This window comes from Nyctibius grandis, chromosome 7, assembly GCF_013368605.1.
Source record: "Nyctibius grandis isolate bNycGra1 chromosome 7, bNycGra1.pri, whole genome shotgun sequence".
Taxonomy (NCBI): Eukaryota; Metazoa; Chordata; class Aves; order Nyctibiiformes; family Nyctibiidae; genus Nyctibius; species Nyctibius grandis.
The window spans coordinates 10,841,693-10,864,986 of record NC_090664.1 but is presented as its reverse complement, the minus strand read 5'-3'; the positions used below and the strand labels follow the sequence as shown (position 1 = coordinate 10,864,986).

Sequence of the window (23,294 nt, the reverse complement as noted above, 5' to 3'; positions counted from 1 at the left end):
GTGCTATTTTTCTTCCCTTCTACTGAGCAATATAAACCGAGTAGGTTCTGGCACAAGGAGCTTGCCCCAAAGATGTTGAAACAGCCACCAATCAACAAAGCTTATAGCTTGCGTTAGACAAAATTAGGTCAGTCCCATTCACAAAGAATGTTTCCACCATATTTTTATGTAGTCCTTTAGGTGACTCATGCCGATCTTCAAGTCTCTACTTTTGATCAAAATGCACACATTATGACTGTCATTTAAATGTCGACAACTCCTCTAGCAGGGTTATTGCTCATACAGATTCGCATTCTGGCACTCACATGCAGGCCTCAGCATGTGCCAGTACCAGCATTTCTCTTTCCTCACAAGACACAACTTAACCCAATACCTCAAACTGATTTAGAATAAACAGTGTATTTAAATCCTCGTGATGCTTTGCATCATTGCTAATCTAAATCAGTTGCACTGTTGTGGCCCTAATCACTTTCAATTCAGTTGGATGGCACAGGAATATTTGGCTAGCTGTGCATGGTGTTGGATTCAAACACCCCAGAAGACAAAGTATGTTGCTGGACAGAAAAGGGACATTGAGTTTCATGCATGTTTTCCTTGCAGTACACCTACCTAATGTTCAATATTCTGTCTATAACAGTCTTTCCACATACTAATCCCTCAATTCAAAACACAGATAAATAAACTTTAAATACAAAATCATCTATGTAATCCCTGCTATCTGTGATGTTTTATCCCCTGCTCTTTTTTGGTGTGATAGGGCTAAAAAACTCACTTATTGTAATTTAAAAAGAATAATTGCAAAGTAGTTACCTTGAGTAAGGAAAAAACCTCCCGCAGCTCACACACTGGATGTCTCAACATTCTCCCTCTCTGAAATCACACTAGCAAAAGCTTTTCCCCTTAAAATGAACCTCAGTAACTATGTTGGCTAATAAGCAGACCCACTGCCATATCTGAATTAAATGCAGAGCGGTCTGAGTGAGAGCAGCACTGATGTCAAAGCAGCACCACCCCTGAGCAAGCGGCTTTAAGGAGACCCGCTTAGAAAGTTTCCAGTAGAACAGCGTTCCAACACAAAGTGCTGACTTGATGAAACCCAAAATATTCCACTGGAATGTGCTAATTCAATCAAAACTTTTGAGAGAGGACAGGCCGGCTCGCCGAGCCAGCCAACCAGTCTAGTGAGCTGACTGGCTCTCCCCAGCTCTCTGGGGTCACTGGCTTCCCCATCTGGCCAGGCGCCAGGCTGCTAGTCCCTGCTCTCAGAGGGACATCATCATCATCATCATAATAATAATAATAATAATAATAATAATAATAATAATAATAATAATAATGTCTTACAAAGTGTTCTGAGAAACATAAAAAGGAACTTTAGAAAACAGAATTACTTCAGAACCAACTGCAACGTTTCTTCAAGAGGAATTGGTCGCATTTGTTGCAAAGCATCTAAAACTTGTGCCCCTAAAGTCACAAGTCTCTCCTGTGTCTTCTCAATTTTCATAACACACCTTCCAGGGGAAAAAAAAAAGCATCAATACTGTAACAACACAAAATGAACAATAATTATATTCAAAACCTAAACTTCACCAGATAGGTCAAATCATCAGCAAGGAGTTAAAGGCAAGTTGCTTCCAAAGCACTGAGTAAATTCAAGTGAATGCCCCTGCCTGACCAAAGCCCAGGGCTACCACATAAGCGACATCTTTTGTAGATTAGTCCCTAAGTAGGCTCCCTGCATAACCCACCATGGCAAACTTGAACGAGATGGTGCAAGGGACCTCATTTAACTCTGGAGAAGCTCAAAGGAATAGGTATGGTTATAAAATATTTTAGCAGCGGTTTTCAGAAAAATCTGTTAACTAGCAAGTAACCTACTTTCTTCATAAAACTGGCTTTTAGTAACCTGTGGCTAACCAGCTCATGGGACCTACTCCGGCTTCTCAGCAACTCAGCAAGTAACAGTATGAAGAGAGTTTTTAATTGCTAAAAAAAGCAAGGCTATTTTAGACAGTAACACCAAACATCACAATGTTTTTGCACAATTCCTATTCACTTAACCAGCTTTTGTATCAAAATGCCTAGATATTGGTTCACGTGTGATCACCACAAGTAGTTTAAGAGATGTTTGGAACAAAGTTCCACAGAAAAAAGAAAGCTCTTTTTACATGCCAAATTGAGTCAGCAATGAGGTCTCTGTTGCAGGCAAGTCACATGATTTTGAAAGAATAAGGCTAATAAAATGTACTGATTTATTTATATGAAAATCAGCACAACTTCCAGCACAGAACTGGGACAAATTTTTGACCACGCTCTTTCAGAAAACACGTGTAAATCAGACAGCTGCCAGAGTTTGCAGTTCACTGACCCTTCCTTACTGCCAAATGCAACGCACAAAGGTAGCTCAGAAAGCAATTATGAGATTGGCTGGGAGGACTCATTAATTTTTTTAAACGTCAAATCACAACTAAACAGTCCTGCAACATTTTTCTGGGGAAGACTGTATGCCTCAGATTCACATTTAAAAAGAAAGAAGGTTTGTCTTCTCAGAATGACAAAATACATACAATTTGCTTCCTGTTGTTTCTTCAAAAGAAGAATTAATATGTTTACAGTATCATGAGGAAACACATCTAGAACAGAACTAGACATAAACATGGTTCAATCCAACTGCTCAATTTTTAAACATCTCACCACCTGCAAAGTCTAAGGCTCCCTTCAACTACTTGCAACACAAAATTCAGAAAGAAAAGAAGGTGAGGGGGGAAAAAAAAAAGAAAAAAAAAAAAGATATTTTTCCTGCCAGTGGTAGGAGGACTGGTAAACCACCAGTGCCCAACACAAGCAAATGATGCCTACTTGGCTCTATTTGAGCATGTATGGCACAAGGCCAAGATAACAATGAGAAAGTAAAGCATAAAGTGATGCCTTCCATTTTGGAAGAAGGTATCAAAAGTTGATAGCAGCATCTTTTCTTCTCTCAAGGAAAACTTGAGATGCCCTTCTTACGGCTTACGACAAAAAGGCAGATCCATCACTGATCTCGTCATGGCAAACAGCAAAATATGCAAGAAAAAAAAGCATGCACATAGACATCCATATGCAATTCTGGCCCTGTAATCATGGCAGCACTAAGTTACCAACCTGCTAATTAATTCTCTTTCATTAGCCTCATTAAAGCAATGACAATCATACCGCAACGTAACAACTGAGCACTGCACAACTCTGAAGCCATATCCTCAATTTCTTTGTGCTGCAGTAATTTAAATAACCAGCTATAGGCTATAATTTAAGATTTAGTCCACGATTCCAGGAGCTAACCAACTGGAGTTACAAGGATCAATGCACGCTTCTATTATGCATTTATGAGAATGAGACCATACTTCTAAGTAAGTGCCTCTCTCAAACCAGTCTATGTAATTTAGTAGTTTTCTCCTTTCAAGCTTATATAAACATTTCCTAGAATGAGTTTCTGAGGCTCTCTATTCAGCAGACACACTCCTAAATTGAGAAATGACATGTTGCTGGTAATACTTCATATTGCATTGTCCACAACTGCTTTTGTCATGTTGCAAATTATCCAGAGAGTAGCTTCAGGTGCCACACACAGGTTTTACTTCTGCTCATTTATATGTTAGTTTGTTCACTTAACAGACAGCACAGAAGTAACAAGATGGCCCAAAGGAGCTCCAACCAGCAGTGTGCCAGCTGAGAGAAACAGTGCAGGAAAAAGAAAAAAAGAGTCTGAATATGGCACCGTTGTGATACAAATAAACATCACAAATGACACTGACGGGCTACGTTATGTAATTGCTGTATCTTTGAAAAAAGTTAGTCAGCTGAGTGCGCTCATATGTACACGTAGGAAGAAGCAGGGACAAAGGATTTCAGTCAGGCAACTCATAATTTGTGCACATCCCATCAGTTGGATTACCTCCAGAGCTTGCTCTCTGCCAGCTTGCCTCCTCCTGCTCCACCCTAACTGATCCCAAGCACGTTATCCCTCCCTGACTGGGGCAACTATCCTGCTTCTCCCTAATGTTCAACATCCCTCAGTACACAGATTTCTATCAATTTATCTTGGAAAATGCTCAGTCCTAAATTAAAAAGGCAAAACAAAGAGAAATAAAGCCCCCTCTGTTAGATGAAGTCAACCTTCTCAAATATATGTGTGGTAACAGCAGAAGGAAAAAAATATTTACTTTTCCTGAGTGCTATGCTTTAAAATGAATTTCACAACTCTAAGTATATGATTTCAAGTTATTTTGCAATTAAGGGCCAGCATTATTGCTATCCAGATAAAGAATAAGGTAGGCCCAACCATCCTTCAAGACTTATTCCAATAAAAAAATCTAGTGTAGGATACCATAACAGCAAGGTGCCAGGAGGGTCAAAGAGCCCATAACACTGCAGCTTATTTATGCAATAAGTAACTTATGTTGGAAAGGACCTCTGGAAGTGTTCTGGTCCAGCCCCTCACTCAAAGCAGGACCAAGTTAGACTAAGTTGCTCAGGGCCTCGTTCAATCAATTTCTGACCATCTCCAAGGATGGAGGTTGCACAACCTCTTCAGGTGCCTGCTACTTTGTTTCACCACCCTCATTATGTGGCATTTCTACCTTACACTGAATCAGATTTTTCCTTGATGCAACTTGTGACCACTGACTCTCAACTTTTTGCTGTGCACTTCCAAAAAGAGTCCCACTCCCTCTCCTCTACAATTTCTTTCTGATTGTGTTCTGTTTTCACATCTGTTGACTGGTGAGCCATAAGCTCATTCAGGAGGCACTGCAAGATTTCCTGATGGTAGGGCAGCTCTGCCAAAGTAGGCACTAAGATTTCAGTAAGATTTTCTAATTCCTAGTTTTCTGAAACCTTTTTGTATGATTGCCATAGAACTGAGTGTCAGCCTAAGCCACAGTGATAGAAAGGTTTGATCCCAATAGTGGCAAAAGTCCTGTTTCCTTTGCATCAAAGGTTGCCTAGGAGAGCTTAGCATTAGGGAAAACAGAGCTGCTATAAGTGATTCATTTGACAGCGGCAAGTTTCTGTAAAATAACAAAAACATACATATCTACTAGTCCTTATGAAGTATCACATATGCAGTCAGCTGAAGAAGAAGAAAGTTCTTTAGCTCCTTCAAGAAAGGGTCATTTTCTTGATTAATGTGTAAATGAACAGTTCATCAAGTAACAGTCCTTAATAATGTCCCCAGAAGGAGACTTGATTGACCTACTTCACTACTTGATGTCTTAATTGAGAAGACGTTTAAGCTACACATATCTCAAGTGGACACTGAACGCACACTGACCAATATCTGATCTTGTGGTCAAAAAATGGAATAAACACACTCAAGTAAGAACAATTTTATATTTGCAGAACAAGTCAACAGTGTAAATTACATTGGCAGGCAGTACAAAAAAGACTAAGTTCTTAGGAATTATTTTGAAAAAATAAACTACGAGCAAAAAACGCACACCATTTCTGAGTCCACTGAATTAGTTACCAAAGTATCTTATAAATAAAGAATTATTATCACTCTAATGTTTAAAACAAATAAATAATTATCAGCTTACTTCTTTCTTACCATTGTAGGTTATCCTTGGCTTTGTCAAACACATCACAAGATGTAAATCCATTTCATCAGAAGATACAAATTTTGAACATACAGGGCACTTGAATCCTACGGAAAATAAAAATATGTGAGTACACTCAACCACGTTGCAAATATGTACGTTCAAGCCAAAAAACTATTCTGTACACATTAAAACAAAAAAAATATATATCTGGCAGCTTTTCAGTTTTGACATGACATTTCTTACACTAATATAATTCCCTTGATTTCAAAAGATCTCAAAATGGACTATTGTTTCTGCAAATTGACCTGTTGCCAATTGCAAACATGTCAGCACCTCTGGAATGCAAAGTTTCCCAACAACTCTAAGAACAGTTTAAGACAAGTGCAAGAGGATAATGTGACTCTACTAAAACAGAAATTATACATGTATAGAGAACATACCCATTAAAATCTGAACTTGGGCAAAAGCCCTGAATTAACATCTGCACTTTTACGAGGAATAGCACTGAAACTTTAACAAAGGATCTTGGGTTTACATCTCATCATGCAAGCTGCAGCATCTTTTACCAGTCTGGGGCACAGGGAAAAGATTAACTCAGGGGTGTCACCTCACCTACTGAATCACTAATATTTCCTGTAGCACTGAATTTGTTTGACTTCTCTCATCCTAGCCAAGCATGACCTTGTTTAACTTGTGAGGTCACAGCCTGAGGCAATATGGGGTAAAGAATAATTAAGACAGTCTGGATTGTGATGCAACTGCATAATAGTCCATGACAATACTGCTTAATACTTTAATTTATGTCATTACCAAAGACAGCAGTCTTCCAGTTAAAGGATAAGATTGGTTGGACAAGTTTTACTGTCCACAGAAAAGTCTGAGAAAACTCTGACTGATTTTGATCTGCTGAATAATTAGAACACAAGTGAGAGACAAAAAGCCACCAACAGGGACCTTGATGTGTAACAGCTGTTGAGGAGTATACCTACAGGACAACATACAGCAAAAATATCTAAATCTGTGCTCAGTGCAAAGCAGCAATTTTTTTTTTGATGCTGTTGAAAAGTAATGATGCAAGCATGTATAAATGGCCACTGCACCTTCCACCAACATCCACATCTGGGCCTGCTCCCACATGTTTTAGTTTATTGCCCCTTGCTTTTATACATCTAATCTTGGGAGCCCACAATGAACCAAGTCAGTCAAGGATGATAAGCGACTTGATGCTGCACTTGCAAGTTAGTGATGCCTGAGAATTTTGATCTATACTGTTAATTATTATCCAGGTGTAGATCAAGCAACTAACCTGAAGCATTAGCACTTGATAGAAATAATGCAATTCATTTAACAAGACAATGATTTTTATTTTTTTAGTGCAGCTAATAGGAAGCAAGTCAAAACAGACAACTGGTAAAACCCATGAGGAACTCTGAGCAGCAGCTGAACATGTACTGGAAACCACTTCCTGAGACAAAGTACAGCTCTGATTCTTCCCATTTTAGTCATAAGCAGTTCACATCTATTTCATCTTGTGTCAGTCTTACACTTCAGTTTAAATATTGCTCTTCTCTCCTTATTTTTAATCCTCCTCCCCCAACCCACATCTTTACAAACAACAGTTACAACCACAGGTTAATAAGCTTAAAACATCTTTTGGAAAAAACAAGTTGAAAGGATTAATTTACTTGTAGAAAGCTTTGTCAGCGACCCTTCAGCTACTGTGTAGCCTCCTTCCCCCTGGCTGCATCTCAACATGACTAAAATCGAAATTAGTATCTCAGTCCTCCAAACACCCAAAACCACCCATAACATAACTGTTTTGTTACGGTTTTCTTCAAAAACTGACTCGGGGTGGATTTTCTCTCAACCTTTATCAGCCTAATGCAGCTGATTACTCTTAAGTCTAGTCAAAACCTACTAAGACCCATGCATTATTCTCATTTATATGCTTCTGCAAGGCATAATTGACAACATATTTTGATGTGAAAAAGCACACAACTTCCTTATACACTGCAGACTGAGTCCTGCTGTGCCAGAACAGAGTGTTTGCATTACAGCAAGTTAACAATTATGTTCATGGCTAGTTAAGCACTAGGAGAGTCATTAACAGGTTCCCTCTGCTTTCTGGACAGAACCCTTCTAGCTTATTCCCTAGGGTCATCAGTATGTCTAATTGGGAGTGACAGGTGGCAGGGAAAACCATCAATAGGTCTTTACAATCATTGCTACAGTTAACAGTGTTATTAAGATGGTACCTATCCCAGGAATGCTTGGAGGGAATACTTAAATCCAAATAAAACAGTAGGGGGAGTTTGGGTAAATACTACTACTACTACTACTACTGCTGCTGCTGCTGCTTTTACTTCAAACCATGCTTAGAGACAGACAGACGTGAAAAATCTTTCTGGTTATCCACCTAGACTATTCAGCTGAATGTGGGTTATACTACCATATGCCTGCCCCTAAACCTAGTAAACAGTCCACATTTTAGCAATATAGTAAGTCCACATTTTAACAATATAGTATCTTGTGGCTTGTCCTGGTGTCAAGGGGTACCTGAAGGTAATAGTTAAGCAACTACAAATATCCTCCTGACACAGTAATTCTTGGATATCTGACTGGTACAGCCCTACTTGACACCCAGAACAGTACACTGAAGAACCCAAGCAGTAGAGGACATTACGCTTAACTAAGCCTTGTGGACCAAATTAGCAGCCAGTGCTAAAGGTATCTTTGTGGAAAAGATGTTTTTTCCAGTGACCAGCATCAGCTGCATGCCAGAGACTAGCATTACTGCCGAAAGAGTGCCTTGAGCTTGCAACACCTGCTGAAACATTTTTTCAAACACAAGGGAAATCCCACTTCTCGCTCCTTCACAACATGCTGCTGCAATAACCAGCTCCTGGATTCAGCTGTCTTCCCCAAGAGATGCAAAGTGTATGTTTTGTGTGAAGGAAATTACCATTTCTGACTCCTTTACTAACACCAAAGAACAGACTGTAGACATTTTTAACTGTATTTGAAAAATATAAATAAGTGAACAATCAACACTGTCCACAAGCCAGTTAAAGGTCCTTTAAAAAAGCTGGTATTTTCCCACCTTTCCTCAAATCAGAAGGCCATAGTTTCATGACCCAGTTTACAATTAAGTACTCCATAAGAACAAAGGCTCTATTGTACCACTGCCCAGCAGGCTAACAACATTTATAGCCTATGTTTGTTTTTACCACCAGTCTCAAGGAACAAGTCCGATAACTTTAAGAAAGTTTCACATGACTTTAACAATCAGCAACAGGTCAAAAATAACTTGCTCTCTATATGACTTGTTTTACTGAGTTTTGCAGATAAACAATGCATTCACAGACTTCTGGACAACAAAGTGGAAGTACTTATCAGATTAGGTGGCATCACGTGAAGTGTCCTCTAAAAACTATGAAACTCAATTAAATACTTTCTCACTCTCTTTACAAGGAGAGCGCAAGAGATAACGTATAGTTCTAGGTAAAAGTCCAGCTCTTACGAAGGTGTTGGCTTCACAGCATCCCTTATCCTCATCCACGATGAGGAACTATCACCTTTGTATTTAGGGTCGTCACTGTTTGTCAGCATACCACTGCAAAGCTGTCCCTCCCCCCATAGCAGAGAGGACATTGCCTGTAATACAACCTAAGGCAGGGGAAGAACCACCTCTCACTCCATTCTCTTTCTGTTCAGCAGGAAAGAACTTAGCATCAAAACTGAGCAAGCACATGCCTCTAGCTGAGTTTTAAAACTGCATGCTTAAAAGGCAGGGAGAAAAATTCTTACAAGCTCCCATCACCTAGTTTCACAACCATGACTACAATATTTATAGTAACACATTACTAAAACCAAAACCATAATCCTGGAAAAAAGTACAATTACAGGAAAAGAGAGACAGAACAGAAAGTTGTAGTAAAACTACTAGGAAATTCCAAGGTGGCACAGAAAGTTTGAAATAACTAAACCTGCAGGACTTAAATATTCAGAGGTGAATTCTCTCTCTCATTCTCTCTTGGATGTATCACTTTCTTCAGACTCTGACATCTTTTGCAAATGAACCTACAGTTAGCCAAGAAATCCCATCTTCTCTCACATCCATCTACCAAACTCGTAACTTTCATCTCTGGCAGGCTTGGAAACTATCCACAGGGACAGGTTCATGGGTGGCCACTCACTCTATCCATACCAACTTCAACCTCTTACTTATATCTTACTGTGTCTGCCCTGCTTTGCAAACATCAGACTGTTTAACTTGCTGTTCACCACATAGCAAAGCAAACAAAAACCATCCAACAAATAACAAACTCCTGGACGCCTATATTTTTTGCAAAATTATTTTGGCACTCATTCTGGAATATCTACTTTGTGGTGGGGGAAAAAAAAAAAAAAAAAGAGCAAAGACTTCCAGACAACACAGTTCAGAGTGTCACAGAATTGCACACAAAGGAAACATGTTACAGTAGTATTAGACCGGCACAGAAGAATGGATCTTCCCTTTGGTCAATATTACACAGCAGCAGCAAGAAATAGCCACGAATAAAACCTGTACCAATACAAAAGACTGCCTCAGCCTGATGAGAGTAACCTTTTGGCAGAAAGTCTGAACTAGAACATCGCCTGAACCAAACTGAAAGTATAATAAGACTAGCTGTCCTTTTAAAAATAAGTATCTAAGATATTAGTATTTTAAGTTTTTGTATGCTTCTGTTTCCAAATAAGATGGATAAATCCATCTTGGTTTACATGTAAAGAAGCCATCAGCAAAGAGAAAGCCTTGCATACCAGATTTTGTAAAATGTATTCGACAATAAGAAGCCTGACAAATGTTACTTACGAACCTGCACTTGTTCTTCAGTAGTTAGAAAAATAAGTATATACAATCTGGAAGCACAGCATCCAGTAAATACGATGGTATGAAGGGTGATATGCAAGATTACTGTCACACAAATAAAGTCTGCATAATGATGCTAAAACAAAAACACCCCCCCCCCCGCCCCCCAATAAACAGAAAAGACCTCACACAGAGAAACGTGTTAGAAAGGACCTCAAGAGGTCACCGAGTCTATCCCATACTGGGGAACTGGGTTAGATGTACTTAGAGGATTTAATCCACCCTTAAAAATCAACTAGTGAAAGATTGTACAGCCATCCTAGACAACCTACAATGCTGATCAACTATTCCTAGAGAGTTAGAAAAATCTTCCCTTATCTCTAATCTGGCAGCCTTCACTTACAAAAAAAGTTGATCACTTCTTAGGTGTTCAGTGGACATGGAAAACAGTTGGTAACTGTCCTCAGTATAAAAAAAAAAAAAAAAAACATTTTCACACTGGAAAACGAGTGCCCTTCGTCTTTTTCGCCTAGCCTGAAAAAAAAACGAGTTATTCTAATCTTTCCTCACAGGCCCTGATGCCTAAACCTTTTATTTCTATTACTGTCCTCTGGGCTCTCTCCAACCTTAACATATTGCATGGCCAAGAACTGGGCAGAGCTTTCAGGTTAAGACTTCACAAGTCCTAAGCAGAAATTAATAGTTACCTATCACATCGTTCTGTTACACTAGGTGTGGAATATCTGTATAGAGATCTATCTATACATAAAGATATCTCCTTTATGTGTGTGTATATAGGAACGTATGTGTACATTTTAAACAAACCAACAGATTATTGGCTCATTCCTCTCATGACCCATAACAATCCCTAAAACTTCTGCAGAACTGTGACTAGCCAGGTCCCATTTTGTAGTGGTGTGTTTTATTTCTCACCACATTTAGTAATTCTCCTTTTTCTTTTTTACTCAATTATGAATACTTTTCTAACATGTTAAAAATAATTATGAACTCCAATTTTGCCCTCCATGGTGCTTTCAGATCTTAGAAGTTTGGCATTATATTTCCTTTTTTTAAAGTGCCCACCTTCCAAAAAAAGATGATTGAAAATGGACCCAAAGTAGACCACTGTGATGCGTAGTTTGAATTACTCTCCTAGAGCAGCTACAGGATTTTTTCCCAACTATTTCAGCATCCACCTACTTTATCACCTAGACCATATTCTCTAAGTTTGCTAATGAGAATATAAAGCAGAATAGCATAAACATTTTATTAAAGTCAAAGTATAATGGCTCTGCTTCTTCCACTCCTTCCTTTTATATTCAACTGTGTAGAGGATTGCAAAGTGAGATCGTAAGAACAGCAGAAAAATAGACAGAAATACTTCAGGATTCTCAGTGAAGTAACAACAGTCCTGGTTAAGTCAAACTTCTGTTCCTCCCTTCTTCTGTAAACTAACATGTAAAACTTAAAGGAGAAAAAAAAAACCCACTCCAGTAGAGAGTACACGGTCTACCAGAGTTATGTGGCCACAGAATTCTCTATTCTCTTCTCCTCATAAGCTGAAATGGAAAGACAGAAAAGAGTAATTCCTTAAGCTCAAAACCATGAAGCCTTCTACATGAAATCATATTGCTTTAACACAGCTAACATCTTACCTGGCAACTTTACCCTTACCATCAAAGAGAACATGAAGATCATTTCACACTAAATTCAAGAACAGAGAACTGACATTTTAAAAATTAAAATTAAAACTGACATCTTAAAGTTAGAAAGTAGAAGAAAAAAGAGCATTACCAATTCCCAGCGAACCCTCTACAGGGGTTCTAGGTGCTACTGCTCCCAGTGCAAGTGGCTATTCGGAGAAATTTTGCCATTTTATGTACAGAAGTTTTTTATTAAGGGAGAAAGTGTCTTGGTGAAAAGATATATCTAGTTCTCTAGTTTCCATCCTTCCTTTTGCTGTCAATGGCCTAAGCTGGGAGAACACAGCACCATCTGGAAAGACTTCTGGAGATTAAAAGAAATAAATAAATACTCCTCTCAGTTTGGGAGAGAATAGGAAAGCAAATAGAAATAAGGAACACAAACATTCCAAAGTCTGTCTTTTCTAGAAAACTGAACCAGGATAAGCACAAATAATTTCTTCTTCTCAGCACTTACCGATTTTGTGCTCGTAATCTAGAGGGGTTTTCTTCCCCACTTTTGTGCGATAAAACTGAAGTAAACACACTTGTTAATTCCTTGAGAGAAACAAGGGATTTTTTCTTGTATTTACTGATTTAAAGCTCCCTCAGCAGTCAGTGGGAAAGGGGGGATATATAAAATGGAGAATAAAAACAAACCTGAAACTTAGTTAAGGAGCCTACAGAATAATTAGAGAGGATATGTTTGGATAATAGTTCATCGCCTAAGCGAAAACTTATGAAAGGCAGAATCTTACTACATAACTTCTTCAGCTCCCTTCATCTTGGTAACTGGGAAAGTGAGAACTTCAGTAGCACCCACTGAAAAATAACGCAGTACAGAACGAAGAAGAGAAATAGAACAAGACACATTTTCTTATTCATAACTAAAGCCTTTATCAAGTGCACAACTTCAGGTGTCTAATACCAATGTGAAAGTAACATATGATGATGATTATAATTGACAGTTGCACATTTTTAGAAACTGAATAACAATAAATACAGCCATTAAAAGAGAGAAAAAAAGCCCCATGCTAAAATATCTTGCAAACCATAGATGAAATTACAGGTGGGAAAGACCTGTGGAAAGATTGATTTCACTTCTTTGTACAAAAATAAGAACAGCTGTTATTAGAGGAACAGCTTTTTAAGAGTGACATTTTAGACCAATGCAAGCACCCAACAAAGGGAAGAGGAAAAACCTTCTTAGCTCTGCGTGTGTTTGTGGGTGGGTGTTTCCCCCTCCATCCCAACATCCATAGGGATCTGTAGTCAAGGTAGATGAGAGACTGCTCGAGTCTCCTTCATCCAAACTCCTAGAGTCTTTGCTCTTTCAAATTGACAAGCACACAAACAAGAACAATTTTTGAAGTGACTTGGAAGCTCTTAATTCACTCTTTAACTTACTACTTTATTAACTGCATTTCTGTCACCCCCTGCCAGAACAGATCCATGCCACAAATTTCTCAATGGAACAGAAGCAGCTGAAGACAGACAAGTGTGAATATAAACTTATGTTGGGAGTTGCATTTGGCAGATTTAAAGGTAAAAGCAAGCCTCACTTTTCGTTTAAAAAAGGCTTCACCCACACCCTAAATCCAAATTATTTTAGATTTTAGCTTACTATGTTTGAGAAGTATATTTTCAACTAGCGACCAAAAACTCCACTTATCAACAAGACCTTCCCCAGAAGAATACCATTAATTTCTATAGCATCTTTCCCAAGGGAGGGATGCAGTGGAGAGAACCTAAGGGAACACACTTTCTCTCTCTCTCTCTCTCTCTCTCATATAGGTGTGAAGACTTCAAAAATGTGTATCAAGGGCAACAAAGGAAAGAAACTTTTCCTCTCTCGCATGTCTATTTATCATCAGGTCTCTGGCAAGCAAAGATAAGAGCAAGGTCCCCTTCTAGCCACACTGGCAGGGTAACACCGGTAGTATGGGAAGAAACTAGCCCTATCACCGTTTCAGAGGCCTCTGTACACAAGAGGGGCTCTTGCTACTTTGGACAAATCTTGCGGAGCTGTGTGGAAGACAACAAAGTTGTCTGAATACGCAGTTAAGCCAGGCTGGACACATTGTGGAGCCCAGTTAACTACCTTATTCAGAAAGCAAGGAGCCAGAAAGCATGGTTAATGGTTTGGGGCAAAAATGTATTATTTACAGACGGCAGGCAAGATTAACCTGTCAAACAAGCTTAGTTCTTGTATGACCAGATGATGACAAATAACTCACTGCAAGCCAGCTTGGAGGTCTGAAAACTTTATGCAAATGAAATGCCTTAAAACTTTTACTTTAGAGATATTACATATTCCCATTGCTTTTTTCTTCTTAACTGACCTATCACAGTTCGAGGAGGAAGAATTCTTCTCTCTCATTCCTAGTCTCTCCCGAACCTACTTTTTTTTTCTTTCTTCCTTAGTTTTCCTGCTCCCTCAATTTTCCCTCATTGCCTAGAGCAATATTTTCCTCAAACACCTTAAAAAGGTCTTTCCACTCATCATTTTACAATGAAAGTTGGGGAAGATAGACAGGATGATGGTGTTCTACTGCTAGAAGTAGGCTCTTCTGAAGTAACTGAGTAATTTGGCAAGAGAACTACAAATTTTCAAGTACAGGGAACCAGTCTATCTATACTCCCCTCCCCTTCCTCACACTGTTAATGAAGTCACTACTTTCAAAAATATACTAGGGTTAAAGAAAAAGTTTCCATTAGAAATCACATCATTTAAAAGGAAGTATAGGAATAACTGCTCCAAGATCAGAAGAAAGAATGAAGTCCTACTTTTTGAAAATGCACAGATGCAAATATCTTGAAAACTTGTACTGTACGATGCAATAAATCTGATTAAAATTACATGAAGCACAATAATAAGAGAGGAGAGGGTGGCTATACCATGCTGAGAGTATATTTAATGATAGCTAAAAGGGAAGAGGTATGATGTGAAAACAGCTGAATAATGGTTGACATGGATGACTAAACTGAACACGTGAAACAGAGCATCTTGTTGGATGCAGAGAAGTCTTCTGAGCAAACTGGCCAAAATGCATACGAGGTCTTACGGAAAAAAAGAAATGGGAGAGACAAAGTAAACACTGCACTTGAAACGCAGCAGACAGGAACAAAGGAGCAAGCCCCAGGAGGAGGCAGCATCTTAGAAGACAGCACAGATAATGATGCTGCTTGAAAGCATGCAGAAGACAGTCTCTCAGAGAATCTGAAAACTATTACTCTACTACACAAACAAGGCGATAATGGAGACCTGAGAAAGCACAGCATTTACAGACAATTGGTCTGTTGTCTACAAAGTTTTTACCAAAGTAAGTGAGGGTAAAAAAAGAGAAGTCCTCACTAAGGCAAAACTTTGTAAAGTCTGATTTAGTTGAAATACTTACCAATAACCTACTTGTTCCTGCAGAAATAGAGGTAGCAGTGACAAAGAAAAAAGGGGAAAACCAATCAATGACAAAAAAAGTCAGAGTACAAAATATTAAAAATTACAACTGGGGAAAATATATGTAAATAAAAAGTTAAATTATTATGTGGGGTGTTCTCAGAAGTTTAAATATTGATTTAACCATAATAACGTTTCATTTTTTGACAGCAACATTAAATTATATATCAAAAGTAGTTATAATTACATTTATCATTCAGTATAACAGAAAAATGATACCTATTAAAAGTACAGTTTCAAGAAAGTCAAGGACAAATGTTTCAAAGCATACTTGTTTTCTTGTGCTTCTCATCTCATTTTTTAATCACACATACAAGAATTTGCATTACCTAAGCACAACAGCAGACTTTCCTGCATTATTATACTCTATATTTTCCCTCTTTAGCTCTTGAAATAGCAGGCCTCCACGGAGAGCACCAATTTCTTAACTCTGCAGGGAAATATCTAACCTATGGACTAATTTACTTTCATTCACTTGAAACTGGTGAGAGTACAGTAAGTATGGTTGGTTGATTGTTTATTTGTTTTTTGTTTTTGTTTTTGTTTTTTTCCAGAGTAAAGGTATCACTTATGAATAAGGACTGAGCTTAGTAGAAAAGGCCAGGCTGAAAAATATCATTCATCCTCAGCACAAAGGAATTTTGTTTAAGGAGTAACTTTTCAAAAGTACTGACATATCTGCTTATCATAAAGCAGCCTTTTGTTTTTAAATAGAAAATTCAACTAAGAGAAGTTGACTCTGTATTGACCCCTCTATTCTTCCAACTTGGAAAATATTTACCTTAGTGTATGGACTATTGCAGAAACTAGGATGTAGGTTCATAAGAAGCCAGACTTTTAACATAATAATTAAAGAGAATCTTACAAAATGGGGAGAAGACCAAGGGTTACAAAACACATAATTTCAGAAAGGTGTACACTGGAATTAGATCATTAAATCCTCCAGTATTAATAGAATTTGTTTAACATGAATTATGTACAAATTTTGATAAAATGTGAGCAGTTTCTTAAGTTTGAACGATATGCATTTATGTATTATAATGACTAGTTTTGCAGAAGTTCCTATTTCTAAGGCAGAACACTTTAATAACATTTGGGGATGTACCATAGTGAAGAAAGCATGCAAAATGTCTCACAAGAGGACTAGAAAAGAAGATGCATAATTGGTTCAAAAAAAGATAGAACTGAACCCATAAAGAAATAACCCTCACCCAAGTCTTCTTAACTATTGTCAGTAAAAGCTGAAGAAAATCAAGCTGTTGACTTACATGCTTTAAACATATCAATCATGACAGATTCACCTATATTTACAGTCTTTTACCTCTATGAAGAGAGTACACAGCACCCATACCATATTCTGCAAAATCTTACAGAACATCCATAAATCACAAACCAACCAGACTTCCAGATGACCTGCCACATCATTCCTACCACAGCCACTAAGTCAATAGGCAATATAATTCTTGCTTTTTCATGGTCAAGATGCCACAGTTCGAACAAACTGTTAAGAAATACTTTGTGTATCACTCACATTTTAAATGACCTTTGTAGAGAACGTTACTGAGCATTTTATATTTTTCACTGTTTACAACTGCTGCATTGCTCTATCAGTCAAACTGTTGAGAAATTTGATTAGTTACCTATTTTAAACATCTATGCTTAGAAGAGAAATGTCTCATTTACATTAACCAGATCATGCTAATAAGACACACATATGCATGTATACACACACACAGAGCACAGACTGTAAATAAGTTTTAACAGGGATATGCAGTTGGAACAAATTAGTTTAAAAGATATTTTGACTTTTCAGGAGGTTGGAAAATGATATGGTAACTTAAATGCTTTTACTTATCCAATCACAGCTTTTATGTAAAGAAGTATATGCTTTCATTGCTTTACCCATCCATAACACTACTGAAGGTTAGAGAACCTGCAACTATTCAAGAAGTATGTTTTGTTCTTCACTGCTCAAACAAAATCATGATCTGTCATTTAATATATATAAGCATTATACATAAAAAAGGAGACAGTGTCTTGAGTTTGTTTGAATACTGAGATAGTATGAAACTGCAACATGCTAGTAAGTTATATTTTAGTAAGAAAGGGGTGACGGGGTTTTTTTTAGCATGAAACTGCAACATGTTAATAAATTATATTTTAATAAATAGGGGTGTTGGGTTTTGTGGTTTGTTTTTATTTGGTTTTTGTTTGTTTTTTAAACAACTGACTAAAGAGCAATCATAGTCAGTATTCCTATTTCAGGAATGCCCTTACAAGATCAGGATCATAATGTGCAAAGTGCTGCAAATATGTTTGTTTGCATATATGTATTAGTCCCTCCTCTGAAGAGTTTACACTCTAAAATAGACAAGAAAAAGCAATGGTTACAATGGGAGCAATGTCTCCATCATATACTTCAGAGAGGCAGTAAGAGACTTGCCTTAGCTTATACAGAAAGTCAAACTATTGTCCTAAGTCTCTAGGTGTCACCCTATATAAAAATGCCTATTTGCCCACAATGACATTGAGACAATGATCACAGAAAAAGTAAATCATGACATAAATTTACTCTCCCTTTCCATGTAGCACTGCCTTCTTAACCAGAGCCTTATCTAATGGGTTAGCAAGGCTCTACCACAGACCCCTAAAACCAGCGACTGGGCAGTTAAAATATAAATAATAAAATGCTGAAAGAAACAAACAAAAAAATCTGGTTTTGAAAAAGAAAAAAAGCTGTTTAGAACAGCTCTTGAGGGCAGCATTAAGAATGCCAGAGTTTGAGCCTGCACTCCTCTCAGCTCATTTACGTGTTCATCCCTTCACCTTCCTTCCGTCTCTTGGCAGCGCCACCTCCTTCGCTCTTGCTGTCCCTTCCTGCGTGCACATCAGCTGGTGGGGACCAGCCCAAACAAGCAGGACTCTGACCTTTGCCAGTGGTAGACTGGAGCAGCCTACAGCACCTTGTTGTATTAGCCAACCTGCCAGCAGCATAGAAAACAATTCAGAGACTGATAGGATCAAAACAGCAGCTAGAGGGCAAAGACCAGTAAACTGCATTTAAGTAAACCCTTCCATGATATAAAGAAAACAAACAAAAAAACCCACACCAAAAACCTGTGGACTTCTAAAACAAGAGACAAGCTAATGAAGGATGCACCCCAAACACGTACTATATTCATACTTCAGCAGCAAACAACTTAAAGAAAAAAAACCTGCCATGACGCACATTAGATAACCCAACACCTAGCCCTTCTCAAACAAGGAGGATTTAATTCTCTTCTGATTCTCACTTTTTTAAAGTGTAAGGCACTCATTAAAAAATAATTTATGAATCTTCCATCACTTTAGACATCTAGAGTCCCGAGGTAAGACTACTCCGGACTACTACTACTACTACTACCCCGATGCCAAAATGATTAGAGACACAGATTTATATATATTTTCCCACTGTAGCCTTTCATTCTAGATTGAAAACAATTCACAACTTCCCAAAATCTTCTGTCAAAGAAATAACAGTTCTCAAAAGGCACTTTCAGTTAAACAAACCATTCTCCAAGCAACAAAGATTTTACACTGCTAAATATTTGGGTACTGAATTGTCACATTGTTACTTTTCACAGACCAGCTTTTAAGAACTGCAAAGAATTAACATCATTTATAGGCATTTTTCTGTTTCAAATTAGATTTCCTTTATCTAACAGGAGCATTAGTCCCTCAAAAAGACTTCTGTTTCAGCAGACAGAAGATGTACATTCAATGTCTTACAAAATAAAAATCTCCATGATGCTCTTAAGGATAACTCTCACACTTAAACCTTGTTACCAGTTTCCTAGAAGGCTTTCTTATTCTGGATTTTAGGAGAGGTCGAAGTAGCTGTTTCCCACATGGACACCAGCTTAAATCCACTCCTTTCATTGTAGGAGAAGCCCTCAGAAGGCAAGTCCATTGCACACAAGTGACTGCAGTAACAGCAACTGTGATAAATTTCACAGTATGGCCCACCAACAGATTAGTGAGATTAAGCCAGGCAGAAGTCGTCAGCCCTGGTGAAAAGACAGACTTGTTCCAGTTCTTCCACAGTAAACTCTAGCCATATTAAAGACTACTGAGAAGTAAGCCACAGGCATGTAAAGAACAGTCTCTGCCTCCAGGCTTTGTTGTTTTATCAGGTAACTTTTTTTTTAAATTCACCTTTAACTACCATTTATCAGGAACACCTAATAAAAGCTCCCAAAGGAAGCCTGACATTCCTGTTGGTCATCACAAAAGCACACTCTTCCTCTCTCTAGTGGAGGTCTTGCCATACCTGCCCTTTACAGCAGTTGTATCAAATCAGAAATCAGTAAACTGGGAGATGTGCCAGTAAGAGAAACCTACTTTTATTGTTTTTTTTTCCTTGAGAGGAAGCAATACTCAATACAATTCCTGGCTTTGTGCAGCAAGAACGCCTTTTAAACATCTTTAAACATCTAAACTTATGTCTTTGTTTTCCAGAAATGTTTAGACATTGTACCATTCATTCTATTAATCCTATAATCTACAATGGCAGTTTCTGGTTTGGAAGACAGCTCCATAGGGCAGTAGGCAGGCTACAGAAGACTAACAGCTGTCTAATCTTTCAGGGAGATCTTCCAGCTCTAGGTTGAAAAATGAGTGAATGCTGAACTTGTTCTGTGAACAGAAGAATTTAGCCTGACATGTTGTCTGTCTGGTACGTTCCACAGAACATGGTAGGACAGATTGAAATCCTGGTCTTGATGTAAAACTAGTCCTTAGCTAAAACTGTATCAAAACTGTCCAGAAGCTGGCCTAAAAGGAAAAAAACAGATGCAGTTGGAAGGGTTATGTCATACACATGGGGATATACTTTACACATGAGAATATGTTTCTAGGAAGAAGTCAACTTAAACATGAAAACTGCCCTTCTTCACTATTGTGTAGGTAGGACAATTTTTATTGACATCAGAGATGTTCAAAACAACGTTGCAAATTAAGCTCTTAGTTAAGGAAAGGAGAACACAGCACTTAACATCTACACAATGACTTCCAGAAAGAAAAATAAAAACTTCAACTCATTCACCAGGTTTCTACCTGCAACAAAATTCATACAAGTTGCACTAAACCTTGAGACAGACTAATCTTGTTACACTGTCACCTAGTTACTCTAAAACCATACAGTGACAGCTTCAAGGGGAAAAAAGTTCCTTTAGACTCTTAAAAAAACAAATCAAATGTTTCAGATGCATTTATGTCAATTCAGCATGTTATTCAACCTACAATATAGGTGGGATTATAAATCCTGCAGTATGTTATTGGTGCTCTTGACCTAGCCTGATATCTCTCAAAGTTGAGAGTAGTACCATCCAGCAAAATAAACCAGCAAGCCTTCTGGAATAAATCCAAAGTACTAAAAGGACAATATAGTCTTCTAATCTATTAATATTCTGGCAAGAACATACATACACAAATCTGAGTCTTTAAAACCAATTTAGACAAAAGTTCTGATCTCAAATGTATTAATATGGACAGCTACAAAGTTTTTTTTTTATAGACAAATGGCTTGTACACAAATATCTTCTAAAGTACCAGTTATGACAACTTTTATTATCAATTCCTATTCCCTCAGCAACAGTTTTACAGAAAGAAATGGAAAGTGAGGCAAACAAAAAAACCCTCTTATAAAACTATTACCTTTTGAATTGCACTGGCTAATCTATTAAAGTAAGTTTTAAATTTATTTAAATGTAAATGTACCTGGTGGGTTCCACCCCCAACCGTGTCCCTCCCATTCACTATCCCATCTCCGTATGTTTCTGTAACTACTCAGAGAACAAACCATTCTTATACCAAACCTATGAAATCAGAATACCAGGGAAATAACTTCTAGAATGTTACTTCAGTAAAAACCTCTGACTTATAAATAAAACCATGTTATATATCATCTCTCCCATGAAGAAAGTTTATGGGGAGGAAAAAAATTAATAATACTGAAAAGCGGAATGCAACCCTGGAAATTACCCAACAGCTTGCCACAGTTCCCAGATATATGGCAGAGGTCCAACCTAAACAAATCGAAGTTACCCATAAGTTAGGGACCACTGATTTGGAAAAACAGCTTTTGCAAGACATCGAGGAAACTCTAAAACTAATTTGGTTTAGTGAGGGTATTTGCATTTTTCATTTATAAGTTGAAATGCACATACTCTAACAATTGAAATAGCAAAACCAGTTTATTTTCTTTTCTCCTGAAATTCACTTTATTTCTTCCAGTAGGGATGGAGTGTAAGAACTGCATGTGACTTTGTTTTTTATTTGTTTAGTAGTAAACCGAATAAAGCTGCCTTTCGGTCATATACCGAAAGGTCTTCAGCATAAAAAGTAAGTAATATTTACTTAGGATTCCCACCCCTAAGGAAAATCCTGCAAGACATTTGTAAAAAAGACAACAGTAAGTAGGAAAAAAAGCACATACTATCTTAAATAAACTGCACTTAACAATAGGGGAAAAAATATTCAAACCACCTAGTACTCTGCAGCAGGGTCATAAAAAGAAAGGAAAAAGGTCACTGAAGTATTTACAAACCCTGTTTTCACACATGAATTGAAGTATTACTGTGTTTTCCATCTTGGCTTTGAAAGCCATTAAGTGAAATTAAATATTTACATGTTTTGTTCTTTTTCCTCCACACAAAAGATGGATCTTATCCTGTTACCTCAACATTACTGGATGCTAAACTATCCCTTTTCAAAAGTAAATCTTTCAGAATACCACCTTCTAGATTTTAACCTCTTGACAAGAAAAACTAATGTTATTTCAAAAGGTTAATCTTCCAGTGAGCTCCCTACCACTCAAGGAATCTTTCTAATACTAACTCAAAACATATCAGAAGTTTCTCCAGGTTTTTAAACATGTAAGGTCAAATATTTTAATAATCTCATTTTTTAAAAGTGGTGTCACATAGCATCAAAGAAAACTGAACAGCCTGTGATAACAGAAAGTATCTGTATAACTCGCTTTTTCTTTTTCTACTTCCACTTACTGGAAGGAACCAAGCAGGGAAGTTCAGTTGAAACTACAAGACTAACAAAACTTTTTGCAGAAAATGAGAAGTAGCTCCAGAAAGTCCTTAAACCACGTGAAAAACAAACAACTGAGATGAAACTAAGAACAAGGAAGCTAGCTTACCAATGTTTGGGAAAGCTGTGACAAGAAATCTATTTTCTAGGGTAAAAGTGGACAAATAGATGAAGAAACCCAAATAGGATTAAAAAAAACAAAACAAAAACACAAAAAAAACACAAACAAACAAAAACAAAAACAAACAAACAAAAAAAACCCACCAAAACAAAGACCCAACACATAGGAACTGTAGGTATGAGTTAGAAAGAGTTACAAAAAGCCTTCCAGGGGAAGTCTATCTGGTCTACTCTCAAGGCTGCCAAAGCTGCTTTCCGCAGCAAGTGGAACCAGGGAAAATTAGAGTCTATCATAAACTCTTGGTCTTTTAAATACAATTCAGTAGCCCAACCGGGAAGCTTTTGGCCAGCATGAAATGCAGTATTCTTGTGAGGTGCCTTGTTTTACCTCCCGGGTACAGAGCCCGGCGGCTGCGGTGGGGCCGCGGGAGCACCTGGAGGGGAGCGGCCGCCCGGCAGAGCCTGCGCCTGAGCTGTCCAGGGCGGGGGTGCTGAACAGGTCTGCGGCCTGGCAGGGGCTCGCC

General features: G+C 37.9%; 1 protein-coding gene across 1 annotated transcript in view; it reads right to left on the bottom strand.

Annotated features, from left to right (window-relative positions):
• ZNRF2 (zinc and ring finger 2) overlaps positions 1 to 23,294 on the bottom strand; it is a 63,062-nt gene that overhangs the window by 24,509 nt on the left and 15,259 nt on the right. The window contains exon 2 of the mRNA XM_068405517.1: positions 5,588 to 5,683. Coding sequence (XP_068261618.1) covers positions 5,588 to 5,683 — 96 coding nt within the window. The remainder of the gene's footprint in view (positions 1 to 5,587; positions 5,684 to 23,294) is intronic.